Genomic DNA, 21619 nt, shown 5'->3' with positions numbered 1-21619 from the left:
CGACCTCAATCTATCACAGACTGCACTTTATACCAGAGCATCCTCTATCAATGTTATAATACGATCATATTCAAGTTAGCTCAGCTTTGTGGGTTTAATACATAGTTTGATGTAAACCGCATTACGGATGGAAATATGACAGAGTTCTCTTGCTCCGACATTCATCACGTAAGGCTAAAAATAAGTAACAGAGATAGTACTTTTTGGAGTAACTTTTTAGAATATGACAGTGTAGAGTCATCGCCGTGTTTATGTGTGCATACATAGTGATAAATGTACGTGCACGGAAAAAGCATAAATGCAATAATAACCTCAGTAAGGATTCACCTCTGTACCTCGACACAAACTCTCTCATCTCATTTGATCTCATCAGGTCTGACTGTTATCCAGGATCAATAGCGCTGTGATTATCATTGCTCCAGCAGAGCTCACGTGAACGTTCATTTCTCTCCAGAAGCTTCCCTGCTCACAGACACACGCCGGATCACCAGAATCGGAAATGCACGAGCGATGAGGAACATATCGCGGTGTTAAAACGAGCATATTGTGATGCATTTCTTTAAGGTGTGATGTTTGACACCGCGTTAAAGTCGAAAGCGTTCAGTCAACCATACCGCTGTCTGGCAAGCTGGATACTCTTTACACGAACGCAAAAAGACATGAAGATTTCTAGACGTGATGATGGCGTGGATTAGAACACATTAAGAACGCATTTTCATGCGAGCTAATGTTCAAAAGTTCAGAAGTTACCAACGAGGTTTTTAAAGGCACTGTATGCGCACGGCTTTCCTGGCGTCTTACCTCATGCTCCGCAGGTCCCAGCCTCGGATGGCCGTGTCATTAGCCGTGGCCAGCTGTGTGCTGTTGTGATGTGGGCTCCACTTGCCTGCCGTGAACTTCAGCTGCCCTTTGCCCTCCAGAGTGGCGCTGCTCGAGATCTGCGAGAGAAGAATCGATCCACATACGTCTCAATCGATGGCTGCATATTCGCCGGCAATGTGAGGCGGTGCCTTTGTCGAAGAGCAGTGCGCCATTTACAATCAATGCAAAAGGTGCCTGGAAAGTCTATTAACGCACATGCATGCAGTATATATTTAGATTACTCTATTATGCATAAACATGCACTCAACGGCTCATTCCTCTGCTATCCTTTAGAGAAGCTACAGTGGCCTTTACATGATTATGTCATAGTCTGAGCCAGATGTTTCTTCACAAAGGCAAATTAATTATATTTACTTAATTATACCATAAATCGAACACAGGGATGAAACACACTCAGTTTTCTGTACTTGAACGTAAGGAGACCCGTGGTGTACGTAGATATGAATAGCTCATTCAAGTTAATGAAAACGGTTCAGTGTGTAAGGTCTTTGTAAACCTCTGAAAACATAGTTGCATGTATCATATTGCATATATGTCAATAGATACTCCTAAATATTACAATTGCACCTTTAAATAGATACATTCACGTGTTTGTATTTATATATACATAATAGATATACACAGTACACACTCACATATCATGTAAAAATAATTAGCGATAACCTATATTGGCAAAAGCCTGCCTGTAATGGCATCTCTGCAAAAAAAAATGATGTTTCATGACACTTTCAAACTGAAAAGTCCAGTAAGTGAAGCTAATAGCGATACGAAATGAATATGAAATGTTTTATTTTGTCGGTTGTTGTACGTACCGTGGCATTTCGGTAACGAAATGTCTAGTGAGTGGCATACTGTAGCATCTACATTAAACCTGACTCCTAAGTTAACAAAAGCAAACAGGAGATAAAATTAAATTGCCGAAGCATCCATAGAATTTGATCTTCCTTCTGAAAGTCTGTAAGCTTTGCTGTACCGGGTGCGCTAGCAAGCAAGTTTACTATAGAGCTGGTTATGTGATGCAAACACCAAAATGCTTTTGTTTACAAATCATGCTCTATATAACAAGCGTTTAAAGCTAGTATGTGCAAAAATTTTTATTTAATTAATTGTGGAAGATTTTTTGTGCGTTTTACTGGCTCTCGTGTTTATTTCAGCTGGAAAAACTGAAGTGAAGCGCATGCATAGCTACGTTGTTAATAATCAAGGTAGAGGCATGTTCTAAAGTGAGATGTAAGCCGCTAAAACCAGAACATAGTCTAGGCAATCTGAGAAGTCACTAGAAAATACTCAGAAACCTAACAAAAGCGGTCTTTTCTTTAATAAATAATCACAGAGCATTGAGCGAGCGCTTTGTTTTATGTACTCAGTTGTGGCTGAGAAGCAGATTTTCCCGTTCTCTGAACCCCTCCTGCGGATTTTTTTCAGGGTTTGTTGCTCTGCCGTAGCTCATTGACCACAGAGAAAACACATTCAGTATTCCTGCACAAACACCAGTCTGAGCGACTGAACAATAATACATTGATCCACCTTTGATAATCTCCCTATCAGACATTTGAATGCATACTAAACACTCAAAAACAGCAGGGAGCGTCATTATTTGTATTATGCTCCTTTTTAAAATGATTTCTTTCGCCTAAATTGTAAGGCAGTCCTTTGCTGAGGAGATGAAACGCAAAATGCATTCCAACAAGCTCACTGAAAAGTTCAAAAGAGAGAAATATTTAATATAAATATACTTATTTTTTTATATAACGCTAAAGAACGTATAACAACAATTCAGTCAAATTAAACTGGAATATACAGCCAAATATTGCTGTGCTATATATTTTAGCTTATTATCAAGCATACTTTTCTTAGTATTTTTGTCTAAAATTTACGATCCATTTATTTGAGAAGCAAAATGACTTTTTGATTTAAAAAATGTTTAGGGGTCTGTATTAAAAAAACATTTTTTTTTTTTTTTGCGGTAATTAAGTCCGCAATAATCTATGTATTACCGCAATAATGCGGTAATTAATGGAAGTCTCTAGTGCAGGGCTTGCTGCCCATGTTGAAAATAAAATAATAAAAAAAGCGTTTAATTTTTTTTTTTTTTTTTTCATCAGTCATGTTTTAAAGTGATAAATAAAGAAATAAAGAAACATATTACCAACTTATGCAATTTATTTGTATACTCAAGCTCCGCCCCTTTTCATCTTCTGTTCATTATTTCCTCAACTGCTCAATCTTCCCGGTCAACCGATATTGGTTATGACATCCGCTTCGAATATTATTTGCATATGGTAACTTTCGTTCAATCCACTTCAGCAGCTTATTTCTCTTCAAGGTGATGCTATAGACTGGGAGCTCAAAAGACAGAATTGCTGCGCGCTTGTCAGCTCTATTGAACGTGATTTTTATAGTTCATTATATTTAACGTAGCATCGCATTGAGAAAATGACACTGTATTCTATCAGTCCAACCTGGGCAAACAGTGTCAGCCACGCAATTAACAAAGCTTACCGACCTAGTTAGAAGCACTATTTGAGCTCATATTTTGATATATTTGTTTTGCAAAAATTGCATTTTTTCTTAAAACGATTCCAATTTTTTTGCTATATAGAACATTCTGTGCACCCGTAAGATTTCATGATATTAAAGCTTCTTCGTGAATCCATCGGTGCCAATAAAGAACCTTTACATTCAAGAGTGCGCTGTTGATTATTTTCTCAGCCAATTAGTTTGAGGACGCTCGCTTCTTTGGAGAAAACGCCCCAGATACGTGCAGACGTGAGCGTGGTGGCTGCTCCTCGCCTCCTTTTCTGTTTGTGGGATTCAGCGATATCCGAATAAAACACTGGCAGACGCAGCGTGGTGATAAACACATCAACCTGAGCTGTTCTGAAGAACAGAGGGATGAGCGGATGGGGGAGGCTGACGAGTGTGTGTGTGTGTGTGTGTGTGTGTGTGTGTGTTGTGAGGATGGGGGCGGCATGAGGGAAGATTTGCATGAGGCAGATTAGCATTCTTCACGACACCGCTGGAATCTAGCTGTGCCGAGAGCTTTGCGAACATCCTCTCTGTCTCTTTCTGCCTCCCCCTCGTTTCCCTGGCTGTGGTGTTTTAATGGGCGCTGCACTCAGCAGGCCTTGCTACTCCATAACCTCCCCACGCTTTGCATGCAAAGCTGACAATAGCGGGACCTCATGGAGCGGCTCGGTGTGATGTCAACCACGGGCCTCTTCTCCAGCCTCCACGGAGAGCGAGAGTGTTTTCGCGAGCCACGCTTCGTCAAATGTCGAGTCAAGGTTACGTTCGCGAAGGCCTGTGACACCGCGGTCTGTGAGCGCCGGGCTGGGAGGCATTAATTAGTAACGACTGCAGCTGATTATTATTGAACATTATGCGCAAAGCTGTTTCGTACTAATAGCACTGACAGCGAAGCGGGGAAGATTCTCCTCGCTACGAATATTAGGCATTTAGGGCGCAGAAAACAATCACAGAATTCAGTAAAATGTCGGCAAATTTGTCGAATTTCGGAAGGACAAATCAAAAGTAGGGATGTACGTTTGATAAGTAAAAATACAAAAACAATCAACTTCATTTCCAGAGCTGCTCTGACAATCACTCATTTCATTTCAACATAAAAAAAGTTTAAATTTTATATGCTCGCATTGTAAAAGACACTTTTTTTAAATTATTTTGATCCATTGACCACCATTTTTGATTGGTATTTTTTGGTATTTTTATTATAAAAGAGAATACAGAAAAATACAAAATTTCTGATTAAATAAAATACCTTTTTATTATATTATATTATTAAAATAAAGTCAATTTTGTAAAATGTGCACGATTAATTAAAACTTGAATGATATAATTCTATTAATTATATATTCTGTTATATTATGTTATGTTCTATTATATTATATTATTGTTAAAATGTTAATAAAGTTGTTAACATTTTGTTGAAGTTTTATAAGTTACTTAAAACTGAATTAAAATCTAGAATCCATAAAAGTTAAAACAGAAAACACGGAATTTTGAAAAAATTTAATTTAAGAAAAAAATAAAACAGATTTTTATTGTGACCCAGCCATTGGGTAACTCGGTAAGACTTTAAGCTTCAGAAAAAAAATTGTTCCAGGTTTTGACCAAACCATGCTTATTTTTTGTGTAGTTTTTATTAACATGTTAAATGATTTTTGTGCTAGCTTATTGCACATTTGGGTGAATGAAGACATCAACAACACCAGCTGAAATCCCATCTCACAGGTTTCTATTGTGAAGCACCACATTTGTGGAAGTGTGAATGAGATATGAAAGCAACGGGAGATGGGAAGGTTTTCGGGAAGTAATTTGAAATTTACATTCAGGTTTTACATTTAGCATCCATTTACATATATTTAGCAAATGCTTTATTCTAAATCCATTACAACAGAGGAACATAGAACGCTGCTGAATAGCTTTAAATGACCTGTAAAGTGCATGATCTTGGCCTTACCCGAGGGCCCCAGTGATTTTTCTTATATGTACAGTAAAAATTGTGCTATAACTGCATTATAACTGTACTTCAAGCGTTAAGGATATTTCTCAATACCGAGATAACCAACTCTGATCATTGGTCTAACAGCTATGGTCCGTCTGGTCCGTGAGATGACCAATCAAGACAAAGATGATTTTTGTCTGTTACCGCTATGTTTTACAGAAGTTGAGCAAGAACTCCAGCACATTTTAAACAATTTTACAAATGCAAATGATAAAAACGTCAAACAAACAACAGTAATATGCAGGGATACGAACGATGAAACTGGAGCCAGTTTCTAAACATTTTCGGGATTACATTAAAGAATGTTTGCAAATTGCATTTAATAAAAAACTTCCTCATAGACTCTTTTCAATCAATTCACTTTGGTAAATCAATTTTCTTTTCTCTTTGACAAGAAACCCTCATTCAAAAAATAGATGCTATTCTTTGTTTGATTTTTTTAATGACTAATATGTTACATTTTTTTACTAGCATGCTTGACATGGTGTTAAATGGTTACTCCATCCCAAAATTAATCACTTACAACTTATGTTGTCCCAAACCAGTAAAAGTTTTATTCATCTTCGGAAACACAATTTAAGATATTGTGGATGAATAGCCAAAGGCTTGTGATCGTCTGATTGACTGCCAAGTAATGAACGAGGTCAAGGTCCAGAAAAAGAGTCTGCCATCGGTGGTTCAACGGTAACACAGATGTTAGAGTAAAACTAATTACAGTAATAAAGTATCTTCTCAGATAGTATCAAAGACATTAGCAACTTTTACTGGAGAAAACAGGCAGAGGCAAGGATCTATGTGCAGATATTTCCCCAAAAAACGCAGGGAACAAAGAACAGAATGACATTTTATTCAACAACTCACAAAGAACTAAAGAAACACAAGGGCTGTACATTTACAGGAGGCTAACAAGCGGAACAAGATTAGAAAAAAAATGGCACTGTGGAGATGCTACGGTGCCAAATTAATGAACAAAGTCATTATTTTAGTTTTCTTTCAGTGCAAAAAGTATAGTTCATACTAGTTCATAGTTCAGTAGCGTCACAGTTGATGGCACATGGACTGTTTTGAAGATGTCTTTCATATTTATTTACTCGTCAGTCAGCAGAACAGCCACAAGCCTCCAGAAGACAATTATTTTATCATCTTAAAACAGGTTTGGAACGACATAGGGGTGATTAACGACAAATTTTTCATTTTGGGTTGGAAAAATCCTTTAAAGCTAATGTTATATCATTTTTGCCCTTGAGACACTCTAAAAAAAATACAAAACTGTATTGGAGGATTCAAAATTGTTAAGATTTTTGCTTTTTAATCATTTCCAGAGCTCACTAGTCCATGCGTTTTCATTTTACGAAAAGCACGGACATTTATCGAAGCCCATTTTTTGCACTCTTTTAAAGAAAGAAGTTCACAGAGATTCGAAAGTATGTATGGGAACAATTTTTTTCCTTCACACAAATTCTAACTACATTCACTAGCAAGTCATACATCTGTACTCATCGGATTGTCTCAGTAATATCTAGTGGGAACTTCAAGTGAATGTCACTGTTAGGACCCTGAACGTGTTGCCTTGAATCATTGATATGCCGTGTGAGAAGAGCAGCGAAACGCAGCTATTATGAAAATAATGAACCTCACCGTGGCCTTGGTGGAGCTCTCCTGAAGGTCCCAGAGCAGCACGTGGTTTTCAGCCAGAGATATCACACGCTTCCCATCACCCATGGGCTCCCACAATACACTGCAGGAGACACGAGAGAGGACACCGACAAGTCATGGCCACAAATACAGTCATGTGCATTAATCCAGTGACAATCATACAATGTTTGAATGATCTTTGCATATGAATGAAGACTGTTGATACAGTTACGAGGTGTACAGCAATTAACCACACATCTATTATCACTAGCTATCAACAGAAAACACCTGCGTGTGAGAAAACTTTTTTATACGAAGCACGTGTCATGCAAACGGAGTGCAATAATCATTCAAACTTTAACCAGTAAAGTTTTTTTGTTTACGCGGATTTTAGTCATCAAGCCCAATTTCCTTTTCCCGATAACGTCATTAATGATTTATTTTTTTAATAAGGTATCATTAGTGTAAAATACTAAATCACATATTCAAGGTAAATGTATGCAGTTTGACAGTCTAGTTTAGATTTATTAATTAATTACAGTATAATAATTTAATGAATAATATGCAGGCTTTTATTTTAATTGAAGGGATGTCATAACAGACCATCAAATAAGATTAAATGACTCGACTCAATTGCTCCCTAGGTTATGATGAATAATGAAGATATTTTAAATGAACCTAATTCTAATCCATTATTAAATAATACCTCTATCAGACCTCAAGAGTTTTTTTTTTTTTTTTTACATCAAAATTAAAACGACATATGTTTTAGATGAACAGACAATATTGATAAGAGCATAACAATTCAGTGAATGTACTGAGATGAAAGTTTAGATGTTTTGATTATTGATCTGTAGTCAAGAAAAAACAAAGTTGGGGTGAATTTGACCACTTTTTAGAGTCGGTGACGTTATATTTCATTTGCATGTCAACTTTGGGAAAAACATCTGTTGAACTTTTTTCACCCCATTTACTTTCATAATTAATATGCATGCAGCTTTTTATGATCTAAACTAAACTGAGAGACTAAATGGAATATTAGTACTGCAAAAATTGCTGAGACAAATTCCTAAAAGTATTAAAATATATATTTTATTTAGTAAATGTCATTAAAATATTGATGTCGATAAAAAAAAAAACACACATCCATGTATCTGCAGCATATATACAACTAACCAGGAAGAAGTTTATTTGATGCTTTGGTAAATGGTTCAAGTTTGATCTGAGGAGAAGGCAAAGCAGCAGGAGAGATGTCAGGAGGGAAGCCATGTGTACCAAATGTCCACAAAATAAAAGGTGTGTGAGCATCGACTAGCCCCCGAATCACAGAGATTACTCCATCATTACTGAAAGTATTGACTGACCTATATAACACAGTTTGCTTTCGTTTCTTCTTCCAATTGATTTAGCAGCGGTGGCTCTGATAACCCATCACACAGCCATTAGCCTGTCTCACGCTGCCTTCGCTACACGCTCAGCACGTCCCAGGCACAAATTCTCACAAATGCTCCATTGGCCACAAAGTGCTCAATGGGCAATGATTAAGAGGCGTCCGCTAGCTTTCAAAAATCAAGCAATTCTTTTCTGCGAACAAAGGTGACAACAAGTCTTTTTGGTACGTTTTTCATTGATATCTCATCTATACTCTTCAGGGAAACCTAAATTGGAATGTTTTCAAAACAGGCACATACTCGCTAGAGAGAGCAGAACAGAAATTTTGGCATGAACATTCCCTGCAATCCGTGTTAACATTAATGTCACATGGTCAGAGTCTTGTCTTTTTGACCAGAATGTGTGAAATGCATCTGTATCTGATCTATGAGAAGTCAGAAGTCAGAGAATATCAGTAGTCCAAACACATTATCAGATCCCAATCACACAGCCAATTGCCTGAAATTACAAAGAACATAAAAATGCATTACGCTTGACTGTACACAGAAATAAACCCAAATATGATCAAATCTGAGCACCCCGATGCATCACAGTTCTGCTGTCTTATGGTTTACGGTGCAAGGGAAATCAAGGTCTTCTACAAACAGTTGCCCAGTGTCTTCTATTTCATGACTAGATTACCTCGCACCTTGTCGATTCACCAACACCTGCACTAAGCACATATTAAAGACCGCCAATTGACTTACATCCAACAATTTGATCATCAGTTTGGCGCTCTACACTGGCTTCCAGTAAGTGTTGGAACTACATTTCTCACCATCTCTGGCAACGCTGCCAAAAGCCTGCCACAACAATTACTTTCACTCAGTCGTCACACTACATAACTTAACCACGCTTTTCTGATCAACACATCCTCACCCAGATAAAGTACAATTGATCATTCACAATGCTTCCAGTCTTTATCCAAACCTTGAGGGTTTTTCAGATTGATAATGCCTTTACTCCTCATGGCTCTTCTGTCATGGCCAACTCTTGAAGAAAGCACTGGACAAAAATCCTACTAGACAATTTTCTGGCTTCTTATAAATGTTCCATCTAGAGCAAAGAACTCTACAAAAGGTGGAAGAACTTGGTTGTCTGAAAGACCAGAACAAAGCCTGAAAGTAAGAAAAATATCCATATATTTCAAATGTAATGAACACTTTATTTTATGGCTATACCTATTAGTTGCTCATTAGCATGCATATTACTAGAATATTAGCCATTTAGTAGTAGTAATTAAGCACGTATCATATGAATGCCTTGTTCTACATGAGCTTATTCTACATCCATAATTCTACCCAATACCTAAACTTAATAACCACTTTACTATTAATAAGCAGCAAATTGTATTGACGCACAATTTGCAGTTAATAGTTCACAAGTGCTATCTGTTCTAAAGTGTTATCAACACTTTTATCTGTCACTGTTATTTACCAGAACACCGTGGAAGGTAACATATGAGTCACGTGTGCCTCTGAGTATGTTTACAGGAGCAAAGAAAGCAGAGTTTCCTTACTTTAGCAAAGAAAAACTAGCATCCTCTTGGTTTACATTAAAATCCTCCATCTTTTTTTTTTTTTAATAAATCCTTGGTTTGCACTGCTAATTCATGACCGGCATTTTTTGTTCTGTTCTCTCTCCGCATTCGTCATGCTACGACAGTTAGATGATTTGAGAGAGAAGTGTTTATTACGTTTGAAATATGGACATTTTTTTTCAAACAAAATCACATGAATTCACAACAAGAGCCCTTGATTCACGCCTCAGGGCCATGCAAAATATGTTTTATTGTGGATGTATACGTTTTATTTTACGTCTTTTGGACACCCACTCACTGCAATGATAACTCTTGGAATAGCCAAAATAATTTTTTACATAACTACATTTGGATTTGTCTAAAAGAAGAAAGTCACATACACCTAGTATGCTGTGAGGGTGAGTAAATCACATGCTATTTTTCATATTTGGGTGAATTAACCCTTTAAAGAGTAGTATATGTAAAAGATTTATTAAATCATTCTCTGTGTTACCAGTACCGGTTCATTTGTCAGCAAAATTGAAAAGTCATCTGATGGACTTTCGACAGTCAACTTTTCGACACCCCATCTTCCCAACAGCGAATAAATACTTTAAATTCCTTAACCAAAGCTACTGAGACCTACCTACCAGTCATGGGCCGATGTAAGGACCCATACCTTGAATACAATGCAAGTTGCTTTGGATGGAAGCCTGTGGTGGTTCCTGGACCTTGCTGTTCTTTCAAAAGAAACTGTCCCAGTGGAAACACACTACAACATTCCCCTCTCCATCTGGGCCACCTTTGGATATCTGGTATCCTTGTACATCATCACCTTACTTGTCTGAGACATCAAGGGTAACTGTAGTATCGCATTGAACGCTGAAGAAAGCTGCAGACCTGCATACTTCAACTCATATACCAACAACATCCACTATAGACTTGGATGCCATGCAGGCTTTGTACAGGCAGCTGTGACTAGTCAGCTGCTCTCAACCGACCTTTCAGTTTTGTGACAGGTGGCCTGAACTGCTGTTGTGGCCTTCAGGCTCCTGCTAAACCATTAAGACCAGTGACCTGGACTTCATAACTTCATGACCTGTTTCACATCTTTGCTCATCCAATCAGCTTCAGTAGGATGAACCTGCTTTCTGGTACTACTGGTTCTTTTTCAATGACTGTCAGGTACTGTAAGTCATGAAGACCTAGACTATTGGTGGTTGCACACCAGTTTTAGATTGGGGGAAGAGGCTTGATTGACATAAATGTATTGCCAATTCAAACAGAATCATGGAGATGGTGTAGTAACGTAACCCCTACCTCAGCAGCACTTGGAAGTCAATCTCAATCAACTCATTAATAAAATCCAATTTAATCTCAGAAACAATACCTCAATTAAACCTCATACTCAATCTTATACTCATACTCTTATCCAAGTTTATTGTACAGAAACATCTATAAGTACTGCCTTGAGCTTGTACTTACTGTCTAATGTGCAATACTTGTGAGTTGTCCTAGTCTGTTGACTTGTGTACTAGGGATTTTTTAGGTTGATTTACTGAATAATGTAGAGACTGAAATTGTCAGTTGGCTGTAAACTGAGCTAACTTCACCCCTTTTCCTCACCAGTTAGTCAAAACCCATTGTCATATCTTGAATTGAGAGGTGGATCTGTGATCCCTTCGATCTTCCAACCAACTTTGTTTTGTCCCTTACACTGCTCAATCTTGCAAGAATTAAGGCACATCCCAGATGCAAACATCTAGCTGTAACCTTTGTGCTTTCTTCCATACGTGCTTCTGCCGTATCTGCATCCTTTTGCTCACGTTTCCTTCGTAGATGATTCTACACATCCATATATGTGAGACATTCTCCAACAACTGCAGTGCTTCTGTGGTCAAAATCAAGATCAGACATCCGCAAATGATTTACATTGCTCTCCCCTATATCCCAATATCCTTTCTGACTGCTAATGACATGGTTAAGTTTTTTTCACCATCATTTATTTGTTGTAGATGTCATATAATGTAGAACCTATCCCTTATATCCAGTCCTTTAACATCTGCAAAATACTGTATTTCTACAATGCCGTTTGCTGCTTTCAATTCAGCCTCACAGGCATATCCTACAAGGTCTCCTGAAGAGGAGGGGTATCTGAGTCACACCGGTTAATCACTAATGCTCTTTGATATGCAAACTGATTGGACACAATCATAAAGGCACATAGCTTCTCCTGTCACTGATACGCAGCTCTATCTGTCGTTCCAACCTGATGATCCCACCATCTCAACTCGTATCTCTGCTTGCCTTTCAGACCTTTCAGCATGGACGAAGGAGTGGCAGTTTTTATTTAAGCTCAAAAAGGACAGAGCTTCTTCTAATCCTTTTGAAATCAGTCAATCACAACAGCACTATACAACTGTATCCCACAACTCTAGGACAGCCAGAAGAATGGACTACTGGACTAGGCTGTTATTCAGACTTTTGGCCAACATGATTAAATCCTGCAAGTGATACTGAAAATGGCAGTGCATGCAGTCTTTAATCAGCCAACAAGGATCCCCAAACAGCTGTCTTGGTCTCACTCCACCGGTTACCTACAACTGTACCAACTTTGACCTTCAGGACTGACACAATACACCACCCTACTCACTTAATCTCCTACAAGTGCATGTTCTATCACCCTATTTAGAGTCATTGTGGTTCCCGGTGGTTCCTTCACTGTGAGGTACAAAGTCGTTTTCTAGTACCTTCACCCGTCTTTGTTCCTCCATTGTGGAATGGACTGCCAACCTCCACCTGATCTGCTGAAACCAAAAACTATTATCTGTTTATTTAGATTTGCATGTCTGCTTTGGCCAGCATGCCAATATAATTTACACTTGAAACTCAAATATTGTTGACTTGTAATCTTTACTCCAGTACTCAAACACACAATGGTAGAGATCACAAATAACTACAGTTAACAGTTAACTAAGATGACATAATACAGAGTAATTACCAAATTAGGCACTTAGTAATAGCTGTTGTACATTAAATATAATGTACTTATCATGTAATTAACTTATGCCACAGACTATAATTACAATTTTTAATTACGTAGATGTAACAGACCAAGTGTGTGTTGCACAGCTACTATACTTAAGTACGATCCTGATACACTTTATTTTAAGCAGCTTATGGCTGTGTACTTCAATTGATATTTAAGTTGTATAAAATCTGCAACACATACTGTATGTGACAATCATTTGGTTACATAAATAGTTGTGCAACAGACTCTGTAACAAGTGTAAAACAGTAGCAGCCTATTACATCTACATAACTGTTAGCACAAACTGTTCCATAAACTATATTTAGGTTTTGTGTACGACGGCTACTACTAATTATTTACTAGGTAATTACTCTGTATTATGGACACCTTAAAATAAAGTGTTACCCAAAAAAGAAATATCATTCCTACAGCCTTTTTGTTCTCTTCAGGGGAAGACAAACACGCTCCAAGCTGCCATGTTTTTCAGTGACACGAAGCCTTTGCTAAGAAATGTCCCATTATTACTTCAGTCTCACTTTAGGACGGCTGCATATGGGTTACTTTGGGGTTTACTGTAATTCGGGCATACTGATCCATCATCAGGCTGTTGTTTATCAAACACTGGATTTTTTGGTATAGCACAAACATTGCAGTTTAATCAGTCTGGCATCTGCTTGATGGTCCCAGTGCGGTATCCACTATACCCTAGCAGATGGATGAATGATGGGGAAACGATGGTCAGGAATATCTTCAATCAAGCTATTCCTGATGACAGAGTCAAGAGTCATTCATGTTTATCCATATTCAAACTAGCAACATGTTGCATCAATTTTAACTTCAATGACGTTTGTTTTGGTGGTCTAGAAAAGAGCAGCTAGGTTTTGGAGCAACATCACAATGACAAAAATTTTATTTAGCTATTAACTGTTCTAACTATTATTTTAATACAGTGAGGAGGAGATCTGAATTCACGAAATATTTCCATTTACCCGAAGAGAAATTCCATTAGTATGTGCAACTCCCTCATCTGATGGATATGAGTATGATGGCAAAAGCATTTGGCAAAAGCTTCAAAACACAACCAGGATTTTTTTTTTGTTCTACTCTGTGTTGTGAATTATGGTGCATGAAATAAACCGTGTGACTGAGACAAAAGAAATGTGCCGAGGTTGAAAATAAAACCAAACCGATGCGTGCATGAAATACAGAGCGAATAGATTTCTGTAACATCTACAAAAGAACTGAACAATAGATTGAAAGGAGGCAGAGCCAAAATGCTGCAAGAGATGGAGACAAAGCGAGACGGAGAGAGAGAAAGGGAAATAAAAGCCATGACGAGAAGGAAAGCAAAGCTAGGAAAGAGCGAGAGAGGACGGGGAAGCTGCAGGGTTAAATCGATAGCGTGTGGCGTACCAGGCCATGCTGCCATGGGCCGTGTTGTCAAGGTGACAGAGAAGCTCCAAGGTCTGCGGGTTGTTTGATGAATCATCGGGGGACTCGTGGCTGCCTGATTCCCATTCCGGGGGCATCCTCCACACTGCTGCACATGTGAGCACTCGACTCTCAGACGCTGGCCGACAGGAGACACACACAAAGAATCTCACATAAGCATGCATGCACACAAAACAGCTTAAAAACACCGGCGCTGTCGCTTCGGCTCATTTGCAATCCGAAGCACGCAGAATGCACAAAGACCAAAAGTGGCTGAGTTTTTAGAGATGCATTAAGACATTATCACACCATCAACCGTATCAGTCTGATCACGCTATTTGACAGTTAACGCTTTCGATATACATGCACGCATGAGGAATGTGTGTGGTCTGTTTCTAATACATCTATGGGTTGTCTTCCAGCAGCACATGCCATATGAACAGTACAGGAGCGTGCGGCCTTCTGCTTTCAGTAGTGCATACTGCCTCTGGAGGCCACATCGCTCATGGCGCTTTATTATTTCAAATACTCATCTCTAAGATTGGAATAGATATATGAATGAATGAATGAATGAATTAACATCATGTTGTTACAAACATATCTTGCTCACTGCATTGGAGATTTGGAAATAATAAAACGAACAAAGAAAATCTGTAATACTTTACATTAAGGTTAACATGAACTAACTTCTAAAGCGTTTAAAAAGCTGTCTAAACAATGTTAGTTCATTTAACTAACATTCAACATTTGCTAAATTGTATTCATTAAAATCAAACGTTTCATCTGTTCATATAATTTAAGGTAGAGGCTATTTAAACTGTTAAAATAGCCAGGTTTTCAGCTATTTATTCTACTTTTTGCACGTAGCTGCACCTCAGTTTTTGTAATACATTGCAAACATACGATAACTTACTGAGAGTAAAGTTTTAATTAAATTCAATGTATTAAATGGGACGATAAAGCACACTCTACACCTACCCCATACTTTATTTGAAACTTTTTGATTATTACCCTCATTTTTATTGAAAACAAACATTTTTCAAGTGCGGATTCGAACACGGGTCCATCACGCCAAAAACTGTAAAACAACGCTTTACCATTTGCGCGACTGGAGCTAATGACTGACGGCTATCTTTTCAAATTTCGACTAGCCCAATCCCACGTCAGTGGGCGGAGTCAGTGTAAATAGCCAACAAGATGGGCTGTTTGCACTGCGTAAATAGACACTCTAATATTTGCGATCATTTAATGGAACTGAGCCGACACGAACTAAAAAAAAGCTAATTGTCACTTGGTAGCAGTTAATGCATCGACTAATGTTAATGTTGGATCTTACTGTACAATGTTACGGGAAAAATGATTAAAAATGAAGTAATGTTATATAAAAGAGGCAGCAGTCTCTCTTCTGATGTGTGGGAGCTCGTGCAGGGCTGCTTCCTCCGGTGTAACGGCCGCTTTGGGAGACGTTCAGAAATGCACCTCAGCACTTTCTGCATCAGCCGAAAAGCGTACTGCTGGTTATGGGTTACAGATAAAACCTGTAGCCAATTATTACACATATATATATATACGCCATAATGCATGGCTAAGGTATTCTCTCATCTATTTTAAATCTTAAATCTCACATTGTAGAAACACTGGATTAAATTCCCGGTAAAAAATAATGAATTAATGATTCTGAAGAGATACACGTCTTCAAGACACTTCTATAAACCTCAAAGTTTTGTGAAACGCTGTAAAATGAGGACGCTGTCAAAAACAGCGAGATTTCATTATCAATTAACGTTCATTAACTAAATTAAATCAGCGATTCGTTTGTGTTTAAAGCAGCTTTTGCCCTCGTTACACCTGAGCAGAGCTTCTTCTGAAGGTAGCTTTCTCGAAGCGTCTCTGAGATGTTGTCCTCACACTGGATTTAATCTCGGTTCGCTCCAATCATAAATCTCACCGGATTATCCCAATTAACGGCAAAATGAAAGAACTGACTTAAAACCGTCTCAGCCGCTGAAGACACCAGTGTTCCCATCATTTTGGCCAACGCTGTAGATCTCAGTCCGTTAATGCATCGCTGACTAAGCTACGAACGTGCAGATTTCATCCTGCGGTTCTTTTCTGCGGCTAAAGCCGTTGAACCGGCTCTGGAAGCGCGGCGGAGCACAAGCCTACAGCAGTGTGAGAGCAAGAGCTGTTCTCAGATCAGACGGCGGGACGCGGTGGGGGTGATGATGGAGGCAGACTCAGCGCCGCCCGGCTACTCCATTAGCTTGAATGTCACGGTAATTACATTCCTCTTTTGAACTCCACTATGACATCTTGCACATTGGCCTCATCATAATGAAGATGGAAGGAGAAATGAAAAAAAAAAAAAGCGGTATCCTAGTTTTCACTCGGTAAAGAACGTGAACCGTCAGTAACCAGCCACGGGCGTCGGTCTCACAAACACGGGATTTAATTAAAATTTCCGCTTTCGATTGTTTCTTCGTGTTTGTGTACGTTTTTTTTAATTGCCTCGAGGCGAGCGCAAGGATGTGTCATATATTGCTTTAACAGCCTCTGTGACATGACTGTGCCGGTGAATATAACCACATAAAGTCTTTTGTGAAGTTTCACTCTTGAGGTTAGAAGTACACCGAACGCGAGTACGAAACCTTGTACTGGCGGAAGACAACTTACTAAGAAACTAACCTCCCTTCTCAACACTGTAATGCTCAAAATACAAATGCGATTCTATATAGCGAACTACTACCTAGTGGATGATCATTAGTACTTATTAAAGCCGTATTAATGCCTTTTTCGATGACCATATCTGACCTTCGATCACAAAAGCAGTCAGATATACTTGTAGAAACGGATACGATGCAATCCATATATAATTATGGATTATTGATTTAATTATTGAGCACAAAAAAGCCATTATTATGAATATTTCACTTCGCTGAATTGTACATAACGAGACCAGGAAAGTAAATACATTTCTTTTTGACTTTAAGGGTCAGATTTACTTAGCAGAACAAATCAGCACGACATGGCGAACCTTAATAAATCACTTTGCGTGGTTCATATCGTCCTCTCACAAAAAAATGAATAAGCAATAAGATCTGCCGCCTAAAAACAAATGCACCCATCAACGCCTTCGTCGTCGAATCCTTTTCATTTGGTCAGCGGTCAGCAGCGAGAGGAAGAGAAAGACAGACTCACTCTTGTTGTAGCACGTGGTCAGCACAGCCTTGTCTGCAGGACTGCCGCCGATGTGCCATATCTCACCAGCATCATGCAGGAGGACGCTCTTATTAATCATATTATTCTCATCATCAAAGTCAATGATGTGAATCTGCAGGAGAGAGAGAGGAAAAAAAAGCACAGCGCTGAGGAAAGCGTCCTGACGGCAGTTCAAAGAGCTGGAACTTCACTCGCAGATATTTACTTTAATATGACAGTAAATGAAATCTCAAACGCTTTTTAACTTCACACGCTCCTGACACTCATTTCCCAGCTTTTATTTCAACTTTGAAGTGACTGCATCTTTTGAACTTATGTTAGATGCCTAAAAGTTATATGCAAAGCACGGCACATTTGAAGAGGCGGCCGGAAGTTGCTTCATGCACGCTGTGGGTAATATTCTACTGTAAGTGTTGTCTTTATGGGCATAATGGAGTTGTATGAAAATCATATTCTGTGCCTGAAAACATCTAAACAGCCTTTAAACAAGATCAGTTCGCTCGAAGAAGATTTTGGACTTTTAATCTTGATCTTAGGTGAATAATTTAGATAATCTTTCAGGACAAGGCACTCCAAGCAAATGCAATTGCTGTAGCAATTGTATCTGTGCAAAATGAGTATGCTTCAGCAGCAGTTTTTTTTTGCATCTGTAGATTTCAATTACATCAATTGTATCTGTGGATTTCAAAAATGAGTCTGAAATATACACTTCAGCAGCAGTTTTATTTTATTCATATATCTCTCTCTATATATTTATAAATATATATATATATATATTTATAAATATATATATATATATATATATATATGTATATATAAATATATATTATATATAAATATAATAATTATATTGTATTTATATAAATATAAATATATATATATATAAATATAAATATATATATATATATATATATATATATATATATATATATATTTATATAAATATATATATATATAAATATATATATATATATATAATATATAGTGACACATATTTACAATAAACTTTCGTACTCTTTTGCTTAAAATGACGGTTATTTTGGCATGCATAAATAAAATAATTTTTTGGCACCCTTTTTTTCAGTGTTTTTATACTGAATGTTGGATTCTGCCGTGTATCCTCAGTAAACAGAATCATTCTCCACATCACGATTTTAGCAAATGATCATCATATTAATGAACCGTTTGCAAAAACCTGGCCGAAAGGGACGTGTCCTGCTGGTCACCTGTGTGGGAAGCCCACGCACACATGAGGACAACTCAGCTCAGTCTGCTCAGAGCTGGAGAGGAAGCCATTAACCTTGGCTCGGACTGCATTGAAGGAGAAATATTAAGCAACGTTATAATTTTATGGAGGGAAGCAATACAAATAAATTCCGATGGCTGGACAGGATAATTGGAGGCGTTGGAAGGTTCTGTAATGAGCGCCGGGCTCGAAGAGACTCGCTCGTGATTTATCAGCCTCTACAGAAGCTGAGTGAATTATCACATGAGCCTCGTCTCTTATGTGAAGGAGCGGTCAGGGGCTCAATGACACGAGCCCACCTGCCAAACATCATGGGTTCTCCAACACTGCGTTTGCTACGCTCAACTATATATGCTTAAAATAAGAAAATCGCGATCACCCGTCATACAGTCGTGCTCATAACTTTTTATTTTTATTTAAAAGTACGAAAGCCAGAGAGGTTTCTTTGCACACAGGATCGACGGATTGGTTGCACATTAAATGATTCTAAATATCTTCTTTACGTCTTTCCACAGAAGAAAGCCAAACAGGTTTGGATTTATAAATATGAATTATAAATGATTATTTATTAATTGGAATTTTTTTTGTTTATTAGAAAACAATACACTGTAAAAAAAAATCAGGTTTTAAGTTTTAAGTTAAGACAACTTAAAAGTTTAAAGCAACCAGCTTTCAGGACATTTTTGAGTTTTCTCAACTTATTCAGTTCATACAACAAAAAGTTGAGAAAATAACAGATTGCCTTAAATGTTTAAGTTTTCTTAACTTTATTTTTTTTTTACAGTCATGTATATTAAATGTGTTAAATAATAATATCTGATATTATTTACCGTGAATTTAATTTATCTTTGCATTAATCATTTAATTTTCTTATGTGTTTATTATTTAACTTATTTAATTGCAGTTATCACCTTATTTGTTAAATAATCTTATATGGTATTAGTACTACTTATTGACCATAACTATTATTCGTTTATATTATTAATATTACTAAATTTGCCATTTAAATGTCTAATGCACGATCTTATTTATTACTGTCATCTTGTTATTGATCTTTTTACTCATTTTAGATTCATGCTCATGTATTATTGATTGTATTTTTTATTATATATTTTATTATTATTTCATTTGTTGTATTTTATTTATTAACGATCTCAATTATTATAAATGTATTTGCCTTGTGTTATTTTTTTTTGTGATATACAATTGCTACCAATCACTATTAATGCCTTTTTTTATGTAGCTACGTTAATTTTTCAACTAAATCAAAGTCTGATATAAACAACAATAAAATAGTCTTGATACAGTATCAGAAAGGTTGCCGGCAAGTCATTACATATGCACTAAACCCGTACATCTGCGATTTGCTCTTAACCCACGGTGACAAATAAAAAGATTTGTGTTGTCTTTGCACTTCACAGTACGTTTCTATATGTTAGGCCTAACATCGGTTGATGCAACACGACTTAAGAAAGAAACCCGTTAAAAAAAGAGTCCCCATCATTACAGCAAATTTGAGGATTCTAGAAAAGTCCCATGCATCTGTCCACTCACCTGGTTATCAAATTTGAGTGACTGTGTCCCCACTAGAAACCTGATGGCATCTGTCTCAGCTGTCTGCGCTGTCAGAGCACGCGCCTGAAACACACGGAGAGAACGACAGCCCATGCATTAATGATACACAGCCAAAATACTAAAAAATGCAATACATATACGACGCCGGATGCCTGCGAGGTGCTGCCTAGACTGCATTTTTAGGTATTACGAGGCGGGCTCGTTAGTATGTTTGCTGCCCTAATGGGAAGCTAGTTCACGCAAGAATGCTGACTAAGCAAGCAGCTCACTAGATGCATGTTTGTTGCTACGTGGGAAGCAACGCAGTCTAGACAAGCAGCTCGCTATTTATCAAAAATCTTTGTTATAGAGAGCTCAACAGATGCCCAAATATGTTGTCTGGATAAATCAATCATTTAAGAGATCTAGCAGAACATCTGGGTAGGCAATGCAAAAAATACTGGCTAGGTAGGCAGCTCACTAGATAGCTAGAATACATAAATACTGTCTGATCTAGTCTGGTGAGGCTATTATATACACACACACACACACACAATGCATAATATATCTATATGTGTGTGTATGTATGCATGTATGTATGTATATATATATTGCATTTGCTATAAATGCATTTTATTTTTTGCCATGGCATATGAAATATGATTATGCCAGTTATAGTACACTTAAGCGCTATGGTATTATCATCTGATTCTGCACTTATTACATTGCGACAGACGTTTGAAACGGAAAATACGCCGCCATTTGTTACGTTTAATACAAATCGTTTAAATACAGTTTAATACAGATATTTTTAAATAACCGTCTTATATCTAACATGTGAAACACAGGCACCAGAAGCAAAACAGCTCAAGTAATGTCTCTATGTTGTGTGACAAACTGAAAAGGTAAACAGAGATACAGTAATTACCTGAAACTCCAGGCCATAAATAACCGGTGCATCATCCTCCATCTTTATTCATTCACGTATTCATTTATCTATTAATTCAGAATAAAACATTCTCCTGTTTCTCAAACACAGGTACAGCAGTTCCGCGGAAGCGTAATAAGACTTACGCAAACGGCGCACGGAAACTACCGTAACACTCGCAGTGCTTTAGGGCTTGTGAACGTAAGTTTCGTTCGTGA

The 21619-nt window shown here is 37.6% G+C and overlaps 1 protein-coding gene across 1 annotated transcript in view; it reads right to left on the bottom strand.

The window, feature by feature from the left end:
- eipr1 (EARP complex and GARP complex interacting protein 1) overlaps positions 1–21554 on the bottom strand; it is a 30997-nt gene extending 9443 nt beyond the window's left edge. Inside the window, exons 1-6 of the mRNA XM_043263558.1 lie at positions 21402–21554; positions 20474–20557; positions 17653–17785; positions 14437–14593; positions 7046–7145; positions 802–938 (exon numbers count right to left, since the gene is read on the bottom strand). Coding sequence (XP_043119493.1) covers positions 802–938; positions 7046–7145; positions 14437–14593; positions 17653–17785; positions 20474–20557; positions 21402–21443 — 653 coding nt within the window. The 5' untranslated portion in view covers positions 21444–21554. The remainder of the gene's footprint in view (positions 1–801; positions 939–7045; positions 7146–14436; positions 14594–17652; positions 17786–20473; positions 20558–21401) is intronic.
- Between the last annotated feature and the right edge of the window lie 65 nt (positions 21555–21619).

Source organism: Puntigrus tetrazona, chromosome 17 (assembly GCF_018831695.1).
Source record: "Puntigrus tetrazona isolate hp1 chromosome 17, ASM1883169v1, whole genome shotgun sequence".
Classification (NCBI taxonomy): Eukaryota; Metazoa; Chordata; class Actinopteri; order Cypriniformes; family Cyprinidae; genus Puntigrus; species Puntigrus tetrazona.
The sequence above is the reverse complement of the archived record's forward strand: the minus strand, read 5'-3'. Positions and strand labels throughout refer to the sequence as shown.